Source organism: Lepidochelys kempii, chromosome 23 (assembly GCF_965140285.1).
Source record: "Lepidochelys kempii isolate rLepKem1 chromosome 23, rLepKem1.hap1, whole genome shotgun sequence".
NCBI lineage: Eukaryota > Metazoa > Chordata > Testudines > Cheloniidae > Lepidochelys > Lepidochelys kempii.
This window is the reverse complement of record NC_136402.1, coordinates 2882472-2905105: the sequence shown is the minus strand read 5'-3', so window position 1 is coordinate 2905105 and position 22634 is coordinate 2882472. Positions and strand designations below refer to the sequence as shown.

Genomic DNA, 22634 nt, shown 5'->3' with positions numbered 1-22634 from the left:
CCCACACCAAGAGCCTTGTCTACACTGGGCTTTTAACCACATTTGAAAACAAAGCCTGGATCTGGTTTAAACACAGTTCCAAACATGATCTGAGCTGCATAGATGGAGCCACAGTGCCTAAGGCCTGATGTCCAGTAAAGTTTTACTTACATGCCCTACTAAACACAGTGTTATACAGGTGTAAGATTGCTTACAATAGTATGGCTTATATTGGTTCCCTGAGCTGTGAATTTCATACCTATATAAACTACATCTACAATAGGAAGATTTTGTCAGCTTAACTATGCCAGCATTATTAAAATCAACAATTCTTTCTAGTGTAGATCTGCTCTAAGATAGCTTTCAAAAAAAAGTTTGACTGGAAAACCAACTTTTGGAGAACTGATTTGAGAGTCTGGTCCTATCCACATCAGTCAATCCACATTTGAAGCCAGTTTAGCTGGAATGGTGGTTCAAAGCCCAGTATCAACAAGGCCTTGAACGATCAATTTTTCTTATCACACAATTCTTAGAGGAATTTAGATGTATTTAAAACAATTTCCAGTTGACTGCAGAGCTGTAGCCCAATTTCGAAAAGGTGTCTCCGCTTGTTTCATATCATAGTAAAATAGTTTCAGTGAAGTGCGAAGGACAAATGGATGCAGGGGGAGAGAATATGGGACGGGCTTCATGCAGCTCTACATCATGGAAATCACACACCCTGAAACAATGAGCATTAATAGCGTTCTCCCACAAGAAGAGCAGCTAAGGTGCCACGTCACAGTGACAAAACCTTTAGCCAGGTGATCTAAGTGGAACTAAGCTATTGTTCAATACTTGAGAGAGGGCAGAACCTTTTCTTAATAGTAATGCATCAGCATGATTTAAAAGTGAGCCATTTTCACTATCCCTCAAAATATGGAAAAATCATTAGCAATGTGAGTTGGCTTTTACACACTGTTGAAACAGTCTACTGGCTATTTTTAAAATATCTTCGGTCTGATTTCAGCCTAAACTCACAAAGCTTGACAGCACAGACTTGTTACATAGTTTTAACAAACACATACTTGTTACATTTAGAATAAAATACTCCCTTTGAAAGTTTCTTCTCTTGCCAGCATGGAGTCTAAAAATTCCTCCACCTCCTTGAATTTTGTTCTGATATTCTTAGCTGTGTCTTAAATAGCATGCAATTAAGATAATTAAACAAAATAGCAGATGGCCACCTTGAATTCTCCACTGCCTGCCTAAAGAAAAATCTGAAACACAAATAATCTTCAAATTATTAACCAACATGAATGCAAAATCAGCTATAGGTCCGAATGCTCAATGTATTGCTACATTTCCAGGGTTCTGGAAAAACTGGCAGAGAAAATGGCACATATTCTTCACAATCGAGTCTTACAAGCAAGGTGTTGCCCTGTTGTGATGATAGGATTTTTTAATTACCAGAGTCACCTATGACTTGAAGGGAGAGAGGAAAAAAGATGTGCCCTACCCAGCTTTGTGACACTCCCAATATAAAATCGGATGAGGTTGGGGGAGGGACATCAGATTTATATAAGAACGCAAGTGTTAATACTGCTGCAGTCCTAATAGTTCCCGGCTTCAGTTGACTGAATTCACAGCTGCAGTCATTGCAAGACAGGACCTGCTAAATTTAAGGGTGTAGTTTTGTAAAATGAGTTCTCATTCAAATATATCCTCTCATCCTGAGGAACGCAAAAGCTATATGAATTGCAAGTGTCACACACATTAAAATGTGCGCATGGTTTTAGATGCATCGGGCACAAAAAGGTGCCCGAAGCACAGAGCTCAGCCATGAGTGAATTGACGACAACTACTCCAATATACCTTGAACACTGAACAAACCAGAGAGGATTCTGATGCCATCACAGCAAGTTTAGTCCACCCAAGCAAATATTTCCAAATCACAGGCCACAGAAATGGAAGGAAGGATTCCTGCAACCCAGCAGGATTCACAGAACCACATCAGTTATTGCTAGCAGACATACAGCTGCCCTCAGGAGTGATTATAAGAGGCAGGGTAACACCCTCGGCATTTTTAAGGCTGTCCATGGTTGACCATGTGCCTATTAATGAATGTCTGTGCATTGTAGCGTTTTTGTACATGCAGCTAGAGATCACAATAGGTGCATTTTTATATATTAATATAGATAGCTGGTGCAGCAGGGGCCAGTCAATTTTTACACAAAACTATTTAGACATACAAGGAAAGCATATAGATTGGAATCTTCACCTCCATGGTCACTCCATATCTGGCTCTCTCAGCTGACCAGACAAGAGCAAGGAATGAAACTCAGCCAGTGGAGAAGATTGCTTCAAAGGGGCAGGGATGCAGTAGGGATCTATTACAGAAGCCACTAACTCCATAGGTCAACAGCTCCCAGTGGTGCTGTAGAGAGATCTCAAGGAGATTCCAGGGAAGGGGTTTGGGAAACAGGCACCTCCCTTCCAGGGGCTCTCAGCATTCCCCACCCATGGTAGATTACTCAAAGGGGAGCACCTCAAAGCAGTGACTAGGAATTTGTTCTCCACCCAACATCACATACATTTCAACCTGCCCCACCCAACCCCCATGACTCTTGCTTCCTCCTGCAACCAACACCTACTGACACCCAGGCTCACCCCACCCCCTTCCATTCTTTCCCACACACGTTAGTCTATAAGGTCTACAGGACTCTTTGCCATTCTTTCCCACAAGCACCCAGGCTTTCCATTATATTCTGCCCGACCACCCAGGACCAAAGCCCATTTCCCCTTTATACCTCTCTAACCCCTGTCACCCTGAGCTGATGTTTCTCCAGACTAGGTTCAACAGCAGGTCCTCATCCCCTGCAGAGACCCCTTTCCTACCCCTGCCCTTCCTGAATCTCCCTCTTACTCAACACTGTTGCTTCTCCCAGGTCACAGCCCCGCAAAGTCAGCAACAAGCACCCTCCCCGCAAGACCAAGCTCTCTCTTCACCTGCCTGATGCCTCCCCAGGCAGGGTCCAGTAGCAGGTCCCTAACCCCGCCCCCCCCCCCCCCGCACACACACACCCTCAATCCCCTCCTAGAGACTCCCCAGTCAGGACCCACAACCCAAACTATTAAGTGCCCACTTCATGGAGCGCCCACCCCTCCCCTTGCGCTGAGGCATCTCCCAGCCTGAGTCCCAGACTCACCCCCACAGAAACCCCCATTCCCCACCCAAACCTGTCACTCACCACTCCCCCTTTGCCCCTAAGGCCGAGAGCCACTCCCTCCCCACCCTTCCGGGCACCCTTTCACACACTTCTTCGCTCAGACCCACAGACCCCTCCCTGTCTCCTCACCCCAGACACCCTCCCCTCGCCTTGCACCTCTGCTTAGCCCAGGTCTCCCTCCCCCCAGCCCCCCTCTCCCCCGAGTCACCTCAGCCCACGCCTCCCCCTTCAGCCCCCCAGCCCCGCTTTTCCCCTCAGCCCCCTCCCTTCAGCCACAGAGCCCCCGCAACCCAGGCCACCCCCCCAGAGCAAGTCCCCCCTCACACCCAGAGGCCCCTTCAGCCCCCAGTCTGAATCCTGCCTTCCCAGGCCTCCTCCTTTAGCCTCCCCAGAGCCCCTCACCTCAGACTCCAAACCCCGTCCCCCCTCTCCTAGCCTCCCCTCCTCGGCCCCCCCAGCCCCTCTAACGCCCCTAATCCCATTCCCCCAACCCCCCTCTCCTGCTAGCCCCCCCGCCCCTCACCTCCGACCCGGTCCCCCCAGTCCCTCCGACCCCCCTCTCCCCTAGCCCCGCCTCCTCAGCCCCTCCCGACCCCAGTCCCCCCCTCCTCGGCCCCCCCAGCCCCTCCGACTCCCACCTCCAGACCCCATTCCCCCAACCCCCCTCTCTCCCTAGCCCCCCCGCCCCCCACTCCCGACGCGCTCCCCCCAGTCCCTCCGACCCCCCTCTCTCCCCTCCTCAGCCCCTCCCGACCCCAGTCCCCCCCCAGCCCCTCACCCCCGACCCGGTCCCCCCAGTCCCTCCGACCCCCCTCTCCCCTAGCCCCACCTCCTCAGCCCCTCCCGACCCCAGTCCCCCCCTCCTCGGCCCCCCCAGCCCCTCCGACTCCCACCTCCAGACCCCATTCCCCCAACCCCCCTCTCTCCCTAGCCCCCCCGCCCCCCACTCCCGACGCGCTCCCCCCAGTCCCTCCGACCCCCCTCTCTCCCCTCCTCAGCCCCTCCCGACCCCAGTCCCCCCCCAGCCCCTCACCCCCGACCCGGTCCCCACAGTCCCTCCGACCCCCCTCTCCCCTAGCCCCGCCTCCTCAGCCCCTCCCGACCCCAGTCCCCCCCTCCTCGGCCCCCCCAGCCCCTCCGACTCCCACCTCCAGACCCCATTCCCCCAACCCCCCTCTCTCCCTAGCCCCCCCCAACCCCCTCAGCCCCTCACCCCTGACCCGGTCCCCCCAGTCCCTCCGACCCCCCTCTCTCCCCTCCTCAGCCCCTCCCGACCCCAGTCCCCCCCCAGCCCCTCACCCCCGACTCCAGACCCCCTGACCCCGTCCCCCCAACCTCCCTCTCCCGCTAGCCCCGCCCCGGCCCCCCCCGGCCCCTCACCCCCGACTCCAGACCCCCTGACCCCGTCCCTCCGACCCCCCCAGCCCCTCACCCCCGACCCGGTCCCCCCAGTCCCTCCGACCCCCCTCTCCCCTAGCCCCGCCTCCTCAGCCCCTCCCGACCCCAGTCCCCCCCTCCTCGGCCCCCCCAGCCCCTCCGACTCCCACCTCCAGACCCCATTCCCCCAACCCCCCTCTCTCCCTAGCCCCCCCGCCCCCCACCCCCGACGCGGTCCCCCCAGTCCCTCCGACCCCCCTCTCTCCCCTCCTCAGCCCCTCCCGACCCCAGTCCCCCCCCAGCCCCTCGCCCCCGACTCCAGACCCCCTGACCCCGTCCCCCCAACCTCCCTCTCCCGCTAGCCCCGCCCCGGCCCCCCCCGGCCCCTCACCCCCGACTCCAGACCCCCTGACCCCGTCCCTCCGACCCCCCCAGCCCCTCACCCCTGACCCGGTCCCCCCCGTCCCCCCCCAGCTCCCCCGACCCCCGGCCCCGCCTCACCTTGCGCTGCTGCTTCTCCCAGGCGGGGTCGAGCAGCAGGTCCCGGTCCCAGTCGTCCTCCTGCGCCATGTAGTCGTTGAGGCCGCCGCCCGAGCTGGGCCCGTTGCCGCCGTACTGACAGGGCTGCCCCGCTGCGTGGTAATCCACCATGGTCCGCGCGGCTCCCGGCCCAGCGCCCCGACCCGCCGCTCCGCCTGAGGGGAGGAGCCGCGCCGCGGGGCCGCCCCGCCCCGCGGGGAGGGGCCGGCGCGCGCGGCGCCTGCGCGGGGCGCGGCTGGCCGGAAGCGAGCCCCGCCCCCTGCGCCCGAGACGGGGAGGTTCAGGGCGCCTGCGTCGTACGCCCGGCCGGCGCGAAGGGTGGCCTCACCCACTCCGCCAGGCTCAAACTCTCAGGGCGCAGGCGCTGAAAACGCCTTGTTTCCCCCCCGCGCGAGACGTCACTACCTGCCCCGTCCACGTCCTCGGGCCCCCCCTGCGCCTGCGCTCTCCCTTGGCCTCCCTTTTCCTCTCCCGCCCTCTCGGGGGTCTGACAAGTGCGCCTGCGTCCATCTTTCCCGCTGCCCCCCAGCACCATAGCATTGCGCCTGCGCATGTCCCCACAACGGCTTCTTGAGAGCCACACGCCTGTTTCTCCCCTCATGAATATTCAGTGTGTGTGTGTGTGGCCAATGACAATCAATGCCCTCTGTATGTGTGGCGTGGGATGGCACCTCCCTCTCATGAATATTCATATTGTTCATGGAGCCCGCCCTCCTTCATGAATATTCATATGAGAGGTGGGATTGTTGTGATATCTCATGACTATTCATATTGTGGGTGTGACAACGTCGCTGCTTCATGAATATTCATATCCTGAGTGGAGGTTGCACGTGACATTGTCTTCCCTCATGAATATTCATATTGTGGTTAGCCCCTCCTCCCCTTCCCTCATGAATATTTATATTGTATGTGCGGTGTAACCCCTTGTTAATATTCATAAGGGGAGGGCAGTGTCCTCTGATTAATATTCATATTGTGGGTGGAGTTTAAACCTTCCTCATGAATATTCAGAATAGTATTTCCACCCCTTCGTGGCATATGAGGACGGTTGAGATGAAAGAGCAGGTAAGGAATAAGGTGTGTGTGCATATGGGGGGGTGGTGATGTTGCATTATGCATATTCATGATGGCAGGGTGTCTACTTTCTCATCCTCATGAATATTCATAGTATGGGTGGAGTTGGGGCCCCTCCACCCCTTGGCGTGTGTGGGGGCAGGAGACAGCCATTGCCCCATGTGCGGGCCCCAGAGTGGTGAGCGCCCCTCGGACAGTGCCGGCCTCCTGCCCCGCAGGGGACGGGGGGGTTGTCACGGCTCCAGCATCCGGCCCGACAAAGCCACCCTCACCCCGCCTGGCCTCTGGCTTCACCTGGGGGTGCCCCTGCCCCGGCCTCGCTCAGCCCGGGCATGGCAGCCAGCCCTTTGGAAAGGGGGCCCTGCCGGGTCGGCGAGCCTGCGTGAGGAGCCTCTGTCTGCAGGTGGGCCCGACGCCCACGCTCCTGTCGGCGGAATGGCCGCTACCTCAAGGCCCCTTCCGAGCCGTTTCTGGGCAGGGGTCAGCAGGCTCCGTAATAACCGTGAGCTTTCAAGCTCCAAGCACTTGGCGAAGGAAGCCAAGTACCATGAACCCCATTGGACAGATGGGGAAACCGAGGCAAGTGCCTTACACAAGGCGACGTAGCACTGGCAGAGGTTGGAATAGCGAGCCCTGGCTCCCAGCTTAGCATCCGATCCACTGCAGCTGCAGAAAGTCCCACCAGAATACGTGCGAGAAGAGACTGGCGGCAAGAGTGAGCACAAATGGAACAGCTCATCCCCGAGTTGGCATGGCTGAGCTCATGCCGCAGCACGAAAGCAGAGAAGTATTTGGACCAGAGAAAAGTGGATCCTGGTCGCAGGATGGACAAAGCCCAGCTGTGCTCTTGGCTCCCTGTTCAGTTCATTAATCTAGATTGTCTCAAGCCAGAGCTAAAGGCAAGAACAGAACTCTGAAACTTGTGCTCTGAAAGCCCAGTGCCCAGCCTTTCGTGCAGAAGGGGAATCTCCATTAGCAATTGTCAGTATAGGCCCTATGATGCACAGCTGGACAGTTTTGATTCCATTCAGCAAGGTCAATGGTGAGTACATGCAGTTTGTGGTATTTACTATTAATTCTCACCATGTCATTCTTGTGTATAGGTCTCCCATCGAGAGCAAAGAAAAAATGACTGGAATGGAAAATTGTCATTAAAATTCCACTTGCCGTTTTGACGGATTCCTGCCCTCCAGCCCCAGCATGAATCCTGGGAGCTGCCTTCTTCTGGAACAATGGGCGGAAGCAGCCATCAGCCTTATAAATAGAAATAGCCCTGCCCCCGAGTAGCCTACCCAAGCTCACGCCTGGCTCCAAGCCATGATGAGAAGGGAACTGCCTTAATATAAAAAACCTTGGTCTGCCCACAGGTTCCCTAATTGTAACCGCAGTTTGCACTCAGAAAGGAAGCAGTTTTCCCATGATCAGGCTCTGTGACTGAGCAGTCATCTTTGCCCTCTATCACAGCAATTACCCTGAGGCTGCGGGCCCAGGAATGAAGCTCTGACCAATCCCTTGGGGTTCACAGCAAACTCTGTACGGCTGCATTCTGGACCCATGTGGGCTTCGAGTGGGCAAATTTGTGGCATGACAATAAGCTGAGGCGTGGCGGTAGCCCTGAGTGGCTGGGAGGGGAGGTGGGTTTTACTCTGAAGTCACCCCTTGGAATAGGTTTATACCGTGATGTGTATGTCATAAGCATTAACAAGGCGCATGCAAATCTTTATCCAAAGCCCCATATTGTCACCCACACGTATTCATAAATACATTGTTGTGTCTCTGACATAGTCATGGCCCTTTGCATGCACACACATCTGTGCACCCTGCACACACACACACACACACACACAGATTCACAAACTGAGTCTGTTTCTCAGGTGTGCACACACACATTCACAGACACATGCTCAGAGGAAGGACTGCCTAGTGGTTAGAGCATTGGCTTGGCACTGGGGAAACCCTCATTCAATTCCCTGCTCAGCCACCGATGGAGAAACGGAGGCACCATGTGACCTCGGTAAGTCACTTAGCCTCTCTGTGCCTCAGTTGCCCATTGTATAATGGCGGTAGGAGCCTTGCCCTACCTCATAGGGGGTTTGTGAAGATGATTGTGATACTGCGGTAACAGGGTTCGTATGAGGCCCATAGGTAGATTCATAAATACAGTCATGTTTCTCATACACCCTTCTGTCTCTCACAAGCATTCAAAAATAGAGTCCCATCACACGCACAGTCACACTTCACGCGTGTGGGCATACAGCCATTCACAAGCATATACTCACTTCACTGACACATGCTCACGTGCTTTGGGAAGCATGAGGCATTCAGCCCATACTTCTGCTTTACGGCCAACGGCTTGCAAGGGCCATATCGAGCATCAGCTACAGAAATGCTCCTCCCCTAGATTATGCTGCGTTAATGTCCCTGCTTTCAGGACATAAAAATGAGGCAGAGCTTCCTCTGTTGCCTCCCAGCTGGGATGGCGCAGCAGTGCCAGTAAGACATTTTTGCCAGGTGTATAATACCTGAAGGCTTCATGATGCATTAGCTGGGTGGGACACAGAGGCCCATCAGTGGTTGACTTCTTCCAATAAAAGAAATTACCTCACCCAACTTGGTCATTCCTAAAATGTGTTTGGCAAGCAATGCATCAACCCACTCTCCCCTAGACAAAGGAGTGTATATTTGTGTATCCGACCAGCTGGTCATCAGGCAGAGACAGGCTCTGTTTATGTACGAATCAGTAGGGGGATGGGAAGAACGGCATGAGGTCATCCTGAGTCTGGGGACAAAACTGAGTTTGGGAAGAGATAAGGAGAGAGGAGAAGCCATCATGGCAAGCAGAGAAAGATGGATCCTTCACCCAAGGGGGTTGAAGTCTCTGGGAACTGAATGTAGGTGAGAAATCTGCTTAGGCAAAGATCTTTCACCTAGGAATACGCGGGAAATCAGCACCTTGTAATTCTATGGAAGGCCCTGACTGATTGAAAGGAAGTCAGCCATGGATGAGGAAAAGAAAAATTGGGAAGAAATCTACCTTGAACCACGACTGTGTCTTGCTGGGTTAAGTTTCAGTCTTTTAGCTGTGAGTTTTCCCTTTATTTGGTTGTAACCATCTCTACCTTTATCCCTTCTACTTGGCACCACTTAATCCCAGTTCTTCTGTTAATTAACGTATTTTACTTCTAATCGAAACCAACCCAGTGCTGCGTTTGAATTGACGCAATTGTTAATTCCAGTTAAGGCAACCAGCCGCTGTGGTTTTGTCTCTTTAAAGGTGCAATGGACCTGAATGCATTGAGGAAAGGGCTGGACATGGCAGGACAGATGGTGTTGGGGAAATTTGGGACTGGGGGTGGGTTGCGGTCACTTGGCCAGTAGCCACCAAGGCCGGTGGAGTTCAGAGCATGGCAGGGGGGGTAACAAGCAGACACACAGACCCTGAGTGCATGCTGGCTAGGACCACCCAGACAAGGAGCTAGGACAGCAGAGCATTTTAAGGCACTCAGGGTTACAGGACAAGTGGTGACTAGTCTTTCACTAGTCTGCATTGCACCCCAGATTGTGACACTGGGTCCCCTTGTAGCAACGACTGGTGAGAGGTGCTCGCTGGATAGCCCTGGGGACTGGATCTGACGGCAGGGCAAAGACCAGTGATCCTCTCTGCCTTGGAGGGACCCCGTTTAATCTCCATGGCTGGTCAACAAAGGGGGCTAGTTGTGCTACTGAATTTTTATGCCACAACAACCTCTATTCTCTCAGGGTGCAGAGAAGATCACTGCTCGATTCAACCCAGGGAGCGCCTCCATAGGCCCCTGAGCGTTCCCGTCTTGGACCCACAGCCTGTTTTGCAGGGCTGGCTTGCCACAGAGTCCCCCCCTTCTCCTGCTCTAAAGACCGTGCAGTGGGGCAGGGGAGGCTCTTTGACTCATCCTCCGTCGTGAGAGGATCCTTGATGTCCAGCACAGGCACAGATGTCACTTCGAGAACCCTCCTTGTTTCTCAGCCGCAGCCCTGCTGGAGGCAGCTGCGATTCAAGCAGGCAGCCCAGTGAGCTGGATGGCAGAGCCAGGGGCACAAGGGGGAGTCCGGGCTCCCAGGAGAGCGATTCTCTGCCAATCGGTATGGAAAAGCCATGGCTGGAAATGATTGGAGGGGATGAAACCAGCACCTTCCTGTTGCAAGGTGTGAAGTGAGGGACCCGCCTCCACCCCAGGGGCCAGTCCTGGGTTGACTACACAACAAAGAGGGACCCATTGCTGGTTCCAACTGGGATGTGGCTGGTGCCCTGGAGGAACAACAAATGACGGGACATTTCTGCCTCGTGGGGTTGGTATCTCAGAAAACAAATCAAATACGGCCTAGACTCAGATCTGAGCCCCAATTCAGGTCTGAAACCAAACCCAGAGCTCCAGCCTACTCTGGAGGAGGAGATCTGTACACTGGGCTAGGAAGGACAGGGAGCCAGGGCTAGACATAATGAAAAACAGATCGTCAGGAATGGAAAAAACATTTACAGCCTTTCTTTCTTTCCATCTGGAAAGCTGACAGAGTAAGCCTCTTTGGCTGCTCCCACTTCTATTACAGCACCCACGGAACTTGGGCCAAAGCTTCAGGAAGGCCTCTGGGATCGGGAACAAAGTCAACACTGTTCCTTGTGAGCCGGAGCTACCTGGGCAGACGTGAGGAACACGCAAGGACCAAGCGGAGCCTCAGGGCCTCCCCTATGCCGTGCAGTTAGCCTCTGCCACACATGAAGCAGCTGACAGGGGAGCTCACATCTCATGCTTCCTGCTCCAACGGAATTGTATTTGTAACGTTTCATTTCATTTGTCACTTTCGATAGCTCAGCGCTGGGCTTCGCATTTCTTTGACCCCATTCACAGCCCGTCTCGGAGGCTGAACTGGGCCGAAAACCGACTCTAAGGAGATTTATTTTCATTCACTCCTGAGAGAAGGGCACCAGAGCCATCACAGCGAGTGGCCCTCAAGGGCCAAAGGTGATGGCACGTTCACAGTGAAGCAGGAGGAAAATAGACCACTCAGAGCCAACTGCATTCAGGTTTAAGGGAAACATCCCAGGAGGTGGCAATGGATTCTTACACTGGTGTGAGAGGTAGGATCTGTCCTCTTGGGGGTCCCAGATTGCTTACACTGAAGTCAAGAGTGTGTCAGGTCTCCTGGGGATCCCCCTACTCAAGAATCAGATCTATCCTTATCTTTGCGAGCGCTGGCTAGAGGGGAGTATGTCATAAACCAGCTGGCGAGAGTGTGTCTGTGTCTACTTATACACACCCTTGCCTTCTCGTGGATGGAATCCAAACAACGTGTCATAAGCTCTATACTGCTAACCCCTAGGTGAGATTCTCCTTCAATTCAAGGCTTAGGCTTTTGGAGCAGGCAGATCTGAGTTCTAGTACTGCCCTCACCTTGATGTCCAGAGCAACTTCAACGTGCAGCAGCCCTTCTGTCCTAGCTACCCAAAGAGCGGCTGCAATCATTTTCCCACTGAATATTTAACCTCATGCAAGGGGTTAGCCTCTAAACATAGGTGCTATCCGGTGAGATCATAGCTGACAAGGAGAGAAGGGGAATGTATTCCAGAAAGCTGCCATATAAAGCTCTTTTTGGACGCAAAGTCCCCCAATATAGCCGGGAATTGGCCACGAACCAGACCCACAGATTTAGCTGCTTCCCCCCCCCGCCAATTTTGAAATTCTATCAATTCCCCCCCACACACACTTTTGTTTTATTTCTTAGCTCCGCAAATATGAAGCAAGGGTTATGCCCTCCCATTTCCTGCGTGGCGAGATGCTGAACATTCCTGCGACATATATATTTAGACGCTGGCTCGGAATCCTCTATTTATCATAAGAAGGAGCTTGCTCTCAGTGGGGGGAGAAAGAGGGGGGGGGTGCGTGACTCACCAGCATGCAACAATCATCTTAACTTCCCTGCCACCCCAGCCCACGCTGTTAACAGGGGCGGGCCGGATGTTCGGCACTAAATGCTAGTCCAGAGGTTCTCAAACTTTTTTTGCTGGGACCCTCTTTGAAAACATTTGGGCTGTGACATCCCCCTCTCTCTCCCCCCCATATCACACCCTCCTTACTTCTGCCCTGCTGCTGGTGGCAGTTCTGCCTTCAGAGCTGGGCACCCAGCCAGCAGCTGCTGCTACTCTCACGCCCCCTCTCCCATAGTCTTGCAACCCCCTTTTGGGTGGGGACCCCCAGTTTGAGAAACACTCTGCTAAATGAAAAGGGGGACTTGGGGCACCTTAGAGACAAACCCATTTACTTGAGCATAAGCTTTCGTGAGCTACAGCTCACTTCATCGGATGCATTCAGTGGAAAATACAGTGGGGAGATTTATATACATAGAGAACATGAAACAATGGGTGTTACCGTACACACTGTAAGGAGAGTGATCACTTAAGGTGAGCTTTTACCAGCAGGAGAGCGGGGGGTGGGGACCTTTTGTAGTGATAATCCAGGTGGGCCATTTCCAGCAGTTGACAAGAACATCTGAGGAACAGTGGGGGGGGAGAGGGAGGGAATAAACATGGGGAAATAGTTTTACTTTGTGTAATGACCCATCCACTCCCAGAGTAATAAGGCTGCTACTCTGAAACTCTGCTAAATGGCATCACTCACGTGGGGAGGAACAATTGGCCGGCTGAGACGCATGCAGGGCTGGGCCAGATCGTGTCTCCCCGCTGCCTTCAGCTCCCACCTGGGTTCACCAACTGCGTGGTCTCAGAGCTTGCGCCCCCGTTCGCAAACAAGGACGGCAGCATCTTGTGGTCCAGTGAGAGGGAGTGAATGGGACAGAGCCGGTGACAGGAGCTGGGAGGACAGGGAAAGGGAGAGAAACGGGCCTGGTAAAGGAAGCTACATACACAGCTCACATCCAGACGCACACACTCCCGTTCCCAGCCCCGGCGTGGCCCCTGCTAACACACCCTACCTCAGTGTGGCTACAGCACATAGAGAGGCTTGAGTCAGCTACTGCCTTCCAGAAAACAGGGCTGTCATTTTAGCTCAGACAACAGACCCACAGGTCCTAACGTCCACTGCCCACAGACAGCCCAAGCAGGGGCAGGCATCATTACGCAGCCCAGGCCAGGGACAGCCCTGCAATAGGAGGACTGGAATCACTGGAGGTCCTGGCCTCTCCCGGTCATTGAAGATCCCGTGGGCCCCTGTATCAGCACAGCCCCCGAGACACCCTACTAAGCACCAGGAGACAGCAGCACAGTATCCGGGGACAAGGTGTCTGTCCGTCCAAGCCTAGGCCCGATCCTGCTGTCGTCCGCACACGCCACGCCCACAGGGTGTAGACGGGATGGGATCAAGCCCTCAGTTTCATGCTGTAAGCGTGAAGGATCCTTGTCCCGTCCCCCCATGGCTCCCCCTCAACACACCTTCACTCTCCCAGTCCACGTGCCATTTGCCAACATCTCTCCAGCCTCAGGAAGACAAATCCCCGCAGCTTGTTCCCATTACACCGCCGGAGTGCTCCACATTCTTGCTAGAGGAATGCTCTCGCCAGCTGATCGCAGAGGCAGGACCCTGCAGGCTGAGCCAGCCCATCACCCCCAGAAGCCCACGTGCTCTGAGCCAGCAGCACTCCACCCCCATAACCAACACCTCCTGGTGCCCTCACCTTGCAGAATCAAGCTGCGTACTTTCCCATTTCAACCCCTAGCGGAGGAGGCGGGGACAGGGCTCTGTGGGGAATGAACACAAGGGGGTAAGCCCTGGACCAGAGTCAGTCAGCAGTCCTGGATCCCAGACAGCTTCACCCTAGCATGGGGGGAGGAAGAGGGAAACAACAGGAGGAAGATTCGACATTGCAGCAGGACACGGATGTTCCGGCAAAGCCGGACAGTGCCAGCTATAAAAAGCAGCAGACAAAAGGCCTTTGTGCCGCAGAGCTGGATAAAGGGCCTTGGCAGAACAAAGCTTGTGTGTCAGTCCAGCATGTCTGCAGCAAAACCAGGGCCGATCCAGCCTGGGGATGGGCTCAACCTTGTAAGCATCTCCCTCACACACTCCAACCTTGCCCAGGTGGGTCTCTCAGCTCCACTCGCTAGATCCAGGCCGGAACTAGGGCCACTGACTGGGCTGGAGTCAGAGAACAGCCCTTAACAGCCCCTTGCTGCATGGCTGGAGTCCCCCTTCCCTCTGAGGTCCGGGGTTCTGCCACAGTGCAGGCTGGCAGCCTCATCCCCTGCAGCACGGGGGGTCGCTGGGGGATGTCTAGCCCCTGCTAGCTACGCGCCCGGCCGAGGCAGGGGTTTGCTGGCAGCGACCCAGCAGCCTGGGGCAGAGACGCCCCCACCTTGCCGTGATGCAGTGAACAATTCTCATTCGCGTGGGTCTGAGAGGAGACACCTCACTGCGACCGGAGCAGGGGGAGACCAGCTACCCCCCGACTTCCAGCCCCAACCCAGAAACCAGCCTCCAGCCCAAGGCCCAGTATGAGGCCATGGGCAGGGCGAGAGTGAACAAGCCGCACGGCTCCCTCCCATGCTTCCTGCACCAGCCAGATGCTCACCCGAGCCTGACGTGGAGCGCTGCTGCCCCCCTCTGGATTGCACTGGGCACAGCAGGCAGGGAGCCTCAGGGCCTGAAGGACCAGCGTTGTGCCCAGAACCAGCTTCACTAAGAGAAGGCAAAAGTGTCTCAGAGGGGCAAACTGCTCCTAGCCCTGGGAACAGAGCACGGAGGGCCTGACTCCCATGAGCCGTGCTCCAGCCCTCAGGCCACATGCCCCGCCCAAGCCAAGAACAGAACCCAGGAGTCCTGCTGTTTAAACAGGAGCCTCAAAGCAGCTCCTGCCTACTCCAGGCTGGCTGCAGCACTGCTCCAGCTCCCCAAGGAGACAGCCAGCTCCCTGGCCAGCTTGTCCTGTATTGACTGGGTGTTTGGTCAGGAGACCAGCGCAGCAGGACAAGGCTCTGTGCAATCGAGCCAGCGTGAACTGGAAGGCAGAACCCCACTGGGGCCCAGCCCAGCAGGCAGGGGGGAGCAGCACCAGACCCTTCCTCCACTTTACCCCTCACTGGAAATGGCTCCTGCTGGTTCTTGCCACAGGCTGTCCAGCCCCAGGCTCCCCTTGCTGGAGAATGGGAGCAGGCCTGCGGGGTTCTCTTCCCAGCTGCACCGCCTTTGGTAAGTCCCTTGGCCATCCCTCACTCTCGTTTGCAGCGTAGGGCTTCCCCTCAGAGAGCTGGAGGTAACGAGCATTGATATCAGGTGCGTCACACAGAGCACCTCGCGCCCCAGGGCTACCACACAATGCAGAACAGTCAGTCCCTGCCTGAAGGCACAGACAGCGGGCACCCCGTCACCCAGTGCTGGCTGTAGGAAGCTGCCAGCCTTCGTTTCCCACCCCCACGTTCAGTTCTCCCCTCCTGAGTGCCACTGGGCACTGATAGGCAGCTGCTGTGTCCTCCTTGGCTCGCACAGGGGCAAAGGCCCAAACGGGCCTCAGACGGAGCTCTGCTCTCAGTGGGGTCCCTCGAGGCAGACACAGGACGAGGCAAGGGTGGGGCAGAGACAAGAGCTGGGCAGAGCTCTTTGCTCAGCCCCAAAGCAGCCTCCCTTGCTCCCTGCCCTCCTACCCCGTTGCTTAGAGCCACCTGGCTGACAATCCCCCCTGGTGTTGGAACCAACCGCCTCTCGGGCGCAGTCGATTGCAACTAGCAGCTTCTCAGGGATCTTGTGCTGGCTGGGGCCCCACTTACACCCCTGGGGTTCTGCCTGCTGCCCCCACCACCCCCCCAAGCGCCAATCAGCTCCAGGTTCCCACGTTCAAGGCTGCACGGAGAAGAAAGGAGACAGGCTCGAGGCAGAATCAACGACGTTTTTTTATTGGCCGAGGTTGGACTGGTGTTAAAAAGGGAACCGAACAGAGCCCCTGAGCGAATTCTCGTGGAGCAGTGAGGAGGGTGGTGACGGAGGGCCCATCACTGGGAGGAAGCCATGATGCTGGAGACACCTGCGAACAGAGGAAGGGTGGAAATAAACCCCCGCTCAATGGATCCATTCCCACCCCCCACAGATTAACAGCCTGTAACAGCCACTGCTGGATCCCAAATGCAGGCCTTACTCCAGCAAGGCCCCCACTGGGGCCTTTGAGAGCTGGGTGATCCCAGCGAGGGGCCTGACACAGAGCCGAGGCGAGCACTCAGCACTTACTGTCAAAGTCGATCTTCTCCACTATATTCTTGGGTTTGATGCTCTCCTCCTGGTTACAGATGAAGATCTTGCCCGACTCTGTTTCTGTCCAACCGTATTTGCTCATCCAGACCTTCAGCTGGTTGTCTGCAGACAGAGGGGCCGGAAGGCTGAGCAGGTGGGCTCTCAGCTTTGTTCAGCTGAGCCTTTGCCACTCCCATTAGTGCCGGATGGGATCGCCTCTAAGGACGGACCATCGTGGGAAGCGGTGGATGCGAGAGCCTGCAGGCCAAGCCAGTCTCAGCCAGGGCAGCTCTGCTCGGGTGACACAGGAACCCAGCCCCAGGCGGGCTAGGGCGCTGCTCCAACTCTGATCCTCTAGCCCCACAAGTCTGCAGCAGGGCTGCCTGCTACCTTGGCTGTTCCCCTTTTAACCTGCCAGCTGAGATCACAGAGCTGGCTGGCAGGAGCCCCCGGCTCCTATCCAAGCCCAGTCAGGCACCCTGCCCCATGCATGATACGAGGGCAGAGATCCCCAGCCAAGGGAACACAGGAAGGGATTCTGTTCTTTGCTACAGCACAGCCGAGCTCAGTCCCGAGTTTAACTGCGCTGAGCCCACTCATCAGTCCCACAGCATCTCCTCAACACATGAGCCTCCAGGTCAGCCAATGCCCCCCACCCCCCGTAGGGACTGTCTGCTCCCAGCCTGCAGAGGCACAGCCCTGATCTGTCTGTGGGGTAATACCATGGGGCAGGAGGAGCCCTGTGAGAGATGCTTGTCATTGCTGAGCTAGTTCAGAGCAGGGATGGGAGACCTGCCAAGGAAACAATGAGTGCGGGTGGCACCCATGAGCCCATGGCAGGCGCTGGAGGACTGAAGGGCCTTACCTGAGAGGTCACCCAGCACCTCAGCCAGCAGCCACCGGTCGATGTGCTGGTACGTGATCCCCACCACGTGGCAGATGACTACGTGAGGACACAGAAGAGACAGAGGTTGCTATTTCCACATGAGCTGACCTCCCCCTCCCCACCCAGCATGGCTGGGGCTGAACCTGACCCACCTGCTGGAAAGAGTGAGGTGTTAGCCCCAGGTGGATCAAGCCCCATTAGACGGCAATGAGACACAGTGAGTGAACAAGCCCTGGTTCAGCACCCAGCTCCCAGAGGGACAATGCAGGAACCTCCAGCCCAAAACTCCAGGGCCCTGGCTTACCAGCTGACGTGCCGGCCACCAGAAGGGATTCGGTGACTGGTCCCTGATCCCCACCAGGAAGAGGACACTGCAATCAGGGAACGGGGCGCACCGGGGCAGAGTGTGACATTATTAGCCAGACTTACACTTCCTAACTGAGTCTTCAAACCCTGTGATCCCATCCAGAAGCTCCATATTCTCATCCAGGGCTTGCTGCAGAGGAAGGACTCTGCGTTAGCACAGGACAGTCACCAACCAGGGAGCTGCAGGAACTACAGGGCGCAGCAAGGGCCATGGGGCACAAGGCAACAGGCCAACTATTTCAGTGGCCAGTGACGAATGCTGCAGAGAAAGGAGTCTGCCTCCCTTTCTATTTTGGGTTCTTCTAAAGGGGACCAGTGGACATCCAGGTGGTTAATTTCCTCCTGAGCCCATCCAGCCACCAGTCTACGCTGTGATGTAGAAGCCCTTGGGTTTGTGTCCTAGGGAGCCCAACTGCAAACCTCTGCTTCATGAAAGGTGTGTGTACTAATGGTTAGAGCAGCGACAGGCACCAGGACTCCTGGTTCTAGTCCCAGCTCTGGGAGGGATGTTGCCAAGGGGTTAGAGCAGGGGCCAGGAGCCAGGACTCCTGGGTTCGATTCCCAGCACTGCACAGACTCGCTGAGCTGATGTCACTTGCTGGGCCGGTTTCCCCCTCAGAGAGTAGGTGGGCTAAGAGGCGCAAGTCATTCAGGCTGGTAAAGCCCAATAAGATCTTGGGGGAGGGGACACTCACCCAGAAGGCCTGGAAGTGGCAGGTCTCCAGTAGCTCCCCCAGGTAGAGGATCTGCCTGATCGGCCTCTCTTCTTGCTGAGGTGCAGGGGTCAAGGGAAACATGCATGGGAGAGGGGAAGGAAGCTGAGCTAGCAGGGCTGGAGCACAAGAGCAAGTCACCCTGTCCCCGACACTCGTTGCTCAAGGCCAGGGGGTTGGAGAGCGGCATTCCAGTGCCTCCATGAAGAGCAGATATTTCCCTCTTCAAGCCCTGCTGTCCAGAAGAAACTTCCAAGCTCCCCGTGGTTGGGCTCAGCTGGGAGGGAAGGAAGGAGGAGAGCAAGTGGTAACCTGTTCCTTGGCACAAGAAAGCCAAGCACCCGCCAGGGGAACTGAAACAGACGCAACAGAACGATGTACAGGTGGAGTGACCGGCTCAGGGGAATGGGAGACAAGGCTCCTCCCCCTCTAGGGCGCTGGTTCTGATCTAAGTCAGTACTGAGCATCCTCACCAGCCGACCACCGTTCACTGGCTCGTCTTGAAGGAGCTCCCTGTTCACATCACCTAAAGCCAACACCATTCGCTCCTTGTCACGCTCAGAAGCCAAGGGACAGTGGCTCATGAATTTATTTCCCACTGCTGGGGGCATCTCCCCCAGGCCAGAGCGAGGGTGTACACCCATCATTGCCTATGCCACCCCAATCTGTGGGGAGAGCCCTTCAGAGACCAGAGCAGTTGGACAGGCCGCTGGGAGCAAGAGAGGCATGCCAGGAAGAGCCTGGGAAGGATACATGAGCCTGGTCGATCATACACTTGCAGAGGGTGAAGTCTGTGTGCGGCAGGTTGGTCAGGGCTTTGAGCAGGATCTGAGTCGTGACGGTGGTTTGGAAGAAAGCAGGATTGAACTGGTACCTGAGGACAGAGAGAGAAGAGGTCAGCAGCCCTGGGGCACCCATCAAACCCAGGTTTATCACCACGCAGACATCAGGAGAAGCTGTGCACCATTCATAGAGCCTAAGGCTAGAAGGGACCGCTGTGATCATCTGCCCCCCCCCGTATAGCCCAGGACTGCCTTAACTCAACTCCTCCCTGACCTACAGAATCTTTCACAAAAACAGCCAGTCCCAATTTCAAAATTGCCAGCTATGGAAAGTCCGCGATGGCTCCCGGTAAGCTGTTCCAATTGCTAATTACCCTCCCTGTTAAGTGTCCATTTCCAGTCTGGTGACCTTCAACTCCCAGCCCTTGGTGGTGGTTAGTCAACTGCCCAGCTCTGAATAACTACTCTGAGCTCTAACCACGGCTCTGACCGTGATGGGCCTGGCTCCACGGGATTCGAAGCCACATAAGGACTAGGTTAGCGATCGCAGCCACTCTGTGCCGCCCCCGAGACAGGCATTTGCACCAGGGAGTCTCCCTGTAACTGGTGGGGCCCAGCATTAGCCAGGAACCCTCAAACGTGCCCATGCCCCCAGCCCTGCTCTGCATGATCGTGCACGGGTCTTGCTCCCTGGCACGATGCAGGGGTGATGGGTGCCCCCTCCATCCCCCGCCACTCACAGCTTGAGCACGGCCAGGTTGGCCTCCAGGTCGTAAGCATTCTCCTTGGCCTGCGTCTCCACATAGCGCTCCAGTGTGGCCAGGTTCTCGGGGTTGTACCTGACATGCAGAGGGGTCGGTGAGACACTCAACAAAGTCCCCGGAGGGAAGGGGGGTCCAGTGTTCGACAGGTCCCCTGCCACCCCCAGCTCGCAGGAGATCCTTTCCCCCACACCACACCCCTGCCTCCAGCCGTTTCCTTCAGCCGCTTCCACGCCCACCAAGCCCTGCTCCCCCTCCACTCCCATAAGGCCCCCTGCTCCTGCCCACCCAGTCATTGGCCCCCAGGCCTTTCCTCTACTCATACTAGACACCCCCTCCAGACAATGCCATCCAGACACCACAGCCCCCCCACCTCAAAATCCAGGCCCAGCTACAGTCATCCCCAGCCCTTTTCTCTGCCCCCCCATCCTAGGCACCTGTCCCGAGAGCACCCAACCTGTATCAGGCACCACCCCACCAGCCAGCCCGCCCCCACGCTGCCCCCATCCCCCCACACCAGCAGCCAGCCCCCATGCTATCCCCATCCTCCTACTACCCATCCCCCCACCAGCCAGCACCCACGCTGCCCCATCCCCCCCACCAGCCAGCCCCCACGCTATCCCCCCCACTGCCCCATCCCCCCACTATCCATCCCCCTCAGCCAGCCCCATGCCCCCCTGCAACCCATCCCCCCTCACCGCCAGCCCACCCCCACGCTGCCCCATCCCCCCCACCAGCCAGCCCCCACGCTATCCCCCCCACTGCCCCATCCCCCCACTATCCATCCCCACCGGCAGCCAGCCCCCACGCGGCCCCCCTCCCCGCCAGCCCGCCCCCACGCTATCCCCATCCCCCCCCCGCCCCCCTCCCCGCCAGCCCCATCCCCCCCGCTACCCATCCCCCCTCACCACCAGCCAGCCCCCATGCTATCCCCGTCTCCCCCCACTACCCAGCCCCACCGCCAGCCCGCCCCCCCGCGCGGCCCCATCCCCCCCCACCGCCAGCCCGCCCCCCCGCTATCCCCATCGCCCCCACCAGCCAGCCCCATCCCCCCTCACCAGCAGCCAGCCCCCATGCTATCCCCATCCTCCTACTACCCATCCCCCCACCAGCCAGCCCCCATGCTGCCCCATCCCCCCCACTACCCAGCCCCTATGCTATCCCCCCCACTGCCCCCTCCCCCATCCCCCCACTACCCAGCCCCACCACCAGCCAGCCCCCACGCGGCCCCCCTCCCCGCCAGCCCGCCCCCACGCTATCCCCATCTCCCCCCCACCCCCCTCCCCGCCAGCCCCATCCCCCCCGCTACCCATCCCCCCTCACCACCAGCCAGCCCCCATGCTGCCCCATCCCCCCCACTACCCAGCCCCCATGCTATCCCCCCCACTGCCCCCTCCCCCATCCCCCCACTACCCAGCCCCACCGCCAGCCAGCCCCCACGCGGCCCCCCTCCCCGCCAGCCCGCCCCCACGCTATCCCCATCCCCCCCCCACCCCCCTCCCCGCCAGCCCCATCCCCCCCGCTACCCCCATCCCCCCCCACCCCCCTCCCCGCCAGCCCCATCCCCCCCGCTACCCCCATCCCCCCCCCACCCCCCTCCCCGCCAGCCCCATCCCCCCCGCTACCCCCATCCCCCCCCACCCCCCTCCCCGCCAGCCCCATCCCCCCCGCTACCCCCATCCCCCCCCCACCCCCCTCCCCGCCAGCCCCATCCCCCCCGCTACCCCCATCCCCCCCCACCCCCCTCCCCGCCAGCCCCATCCCCCCCGCTACCCCCATCCCCCCCCACCCCCCTCCCCGCCAGCCCCATCCCCCCCGCTACCCCCATCCCCCCCCCACCCCCCTCCCCGCCAGCCCCATCCCCCCCGCTACCCCCATCCCCCCCCCCCCCCCTCCCCGCCAGCCCCATCCCCCCCGCTACCCCCATCCCCCCCCACCCCCCTCCCCGCCAGCCCCATCCCCCCCGCTACCCCCATCCCCCCCCACCCCCCTCCCCGCCAGCCCCATCCCCCCCGCTACCCCCCTCCCCGCCAGCCCCATCCCCCCCGCTACCCCCCTCCCCGCCAGCCCCATCCCCCCTCACCACCAGCCAGCCCCCATGCTATCCCCGTCTCCCCCCACTACCCAGCCCCACCGCCAGCCAGCCCGCCCCCGCGCGGCCCCCGCCGCGGCCCCGGCCCCCCCCCGCTATCCCCATCGCCCCCCCCGCCTGCCCGCCCCCGCGCGGCCCCGGCCCCCCCCCGCCTGCCGGCCCCCGCCAGCCCGCCCCCCCGCGGCCCCCCGCTATCCCCATCGCCCCCCGGTACCGGTCGATGCCCTTGAGCAGTTTGCCCACGTTGGCCCGCATCTGCTCGAACAGCGCCATGCTGCGGGGGGGCGGGGGCGGAGGGGGGGGGCGGGGCCGCGGGCACGGGCGGCCGGGACGCCGTCGACTTCCGCTTCCGCCGGCCGCCCTCGCGAGGCATGATGGGAAGGGGGCACGCGCCGAGGAGCGAGAGCAGCAGCGGCGCCCCCCCCCCGCCCCATATCCGCCCTCGGGCCCCGCCCCCAGCCGGGAGCCCCGCCCCCCCCACAGCGGCCCCCGCCCTGCGGCCACGCCCCCACATCCACCCCCACCCTGTGACCCGCCCCATCCTGAAGCCACGCCCTCCCGCTGAGGCCCCGCCCCCCACGACGCGCCCCGCCCCCACCCTGAGGCCACGCCCACCCTGGGACTCGCCCCGCCCCCATATCCTCCCCTGC

General features: G+C 58.3%; 2 protein-coding genes and 1 long non-coding RNA gene across 10 annotated transcripts in view; all 3 read right to left on the bottom strand.

Annotated features, from left to right (window-relative positions):
- Positions 1–5311, bottom strand: part of ACTN4 (actinin alpha 4) — an 80457-nt gene extending 75146 nt beyond the window's left edge. For 4 of the 7 annotated variants that reach the window (XM_073321882.2, XM_078850219.1, XM_073321878.2 and 1 more), the window contains exon 1: positions 5067–5310. In XM_073321882.2, coding sequence (XP_073177983.1) covers positions 5067–5216 — 150 coding nt within the window. In that variant the 5' untranslated portion in view covers positions 5217–5310. Of the gene's footprint in view, positions 1–5066 lie in introns of all 7 variants that reach the window. The other 3 variants (XM_073321879.2, XM_073321877.2, XM_073321876.2) reach the window with 3 other exon arrangements.
- A 7171-nt stretch (positions 5312–12482) lies between these two features.
- LOC140902142 (uncharacterized) lies at positions 12483–14836 on the bottom strand. The gene is made up of 4 exons (XR_012156017.2): positions 14736–14836; positions 13600–13981; positions 12830–13021; positions 12483–12700 (listed from the first exon to the last, which is right to left on the bottom strand). It is a non-coding gene; the product is annotated as an uncharacterized LOC140902142 (long non-coding RNA).
- A 1196-nt stretch (positions 14837–16032) lies between these two features.
- EIF3K (eukaryotic translation initiation factor 3 subunit K) lies at positions 16033–22305 on the bottom strand. Of its 2 annotated transcripts, XM_073321730.2 has the most exons (8): positions 22199–22304; positions 19872–19970; positions 19103–19223; positions 18332–18406; positions 17700–17766; positions 17250–17327; positions 16382–16507; positions 16033–16181 (listed from the first exon to the last, which is right to left on the bottom strand). In XM_073321730.2, exons 1-8 carry the CDS (start codon positions 22255–22257, stop codon positions 16150–16152), a joined length of 657 nt encoding a protein of 218 aa, XP_073177831.1. In that variant the 5' UTR covers positions 22258–22304; the 3' UTR covers positions 16033–16149. The 2 variants fall into 2 exon arrangements, with proteins under 2 accessions (XP_073177831.1, XP_073177832.1); XM_073321731.2 differs by lacking the exon at positions 16033–16181 and having other exon boundaries at positions 16463–16642; positions 22199–22305.
- Between the last annotated feature and the right edge of the window lie 329 nt (positions 22306–22634).

Coding starts and splice junctions, on each gene's coding strand:
- EIF3K (XM_073321730.2), bottom strand. CDS start 22,257: ATGGCGCTGTTCGAGCAGATGCGGGCCAACGTGGGCAAACTGCTCAAG. Junction 19,971..22,198: donor CTGCTCAAGGGCATCGACCG/GTACCGGGGGGC, acceptor TCTGCATGTCAG/GTACAACCCCGAGAACCTGG. Junction 19,224..19,871: donor AACCTGGCCGTGCTCAAGCT/GTGAGTGGCGGG, acceptor CTCTGTCCTCAG/GTACCAGTTCAATCCTGCTT.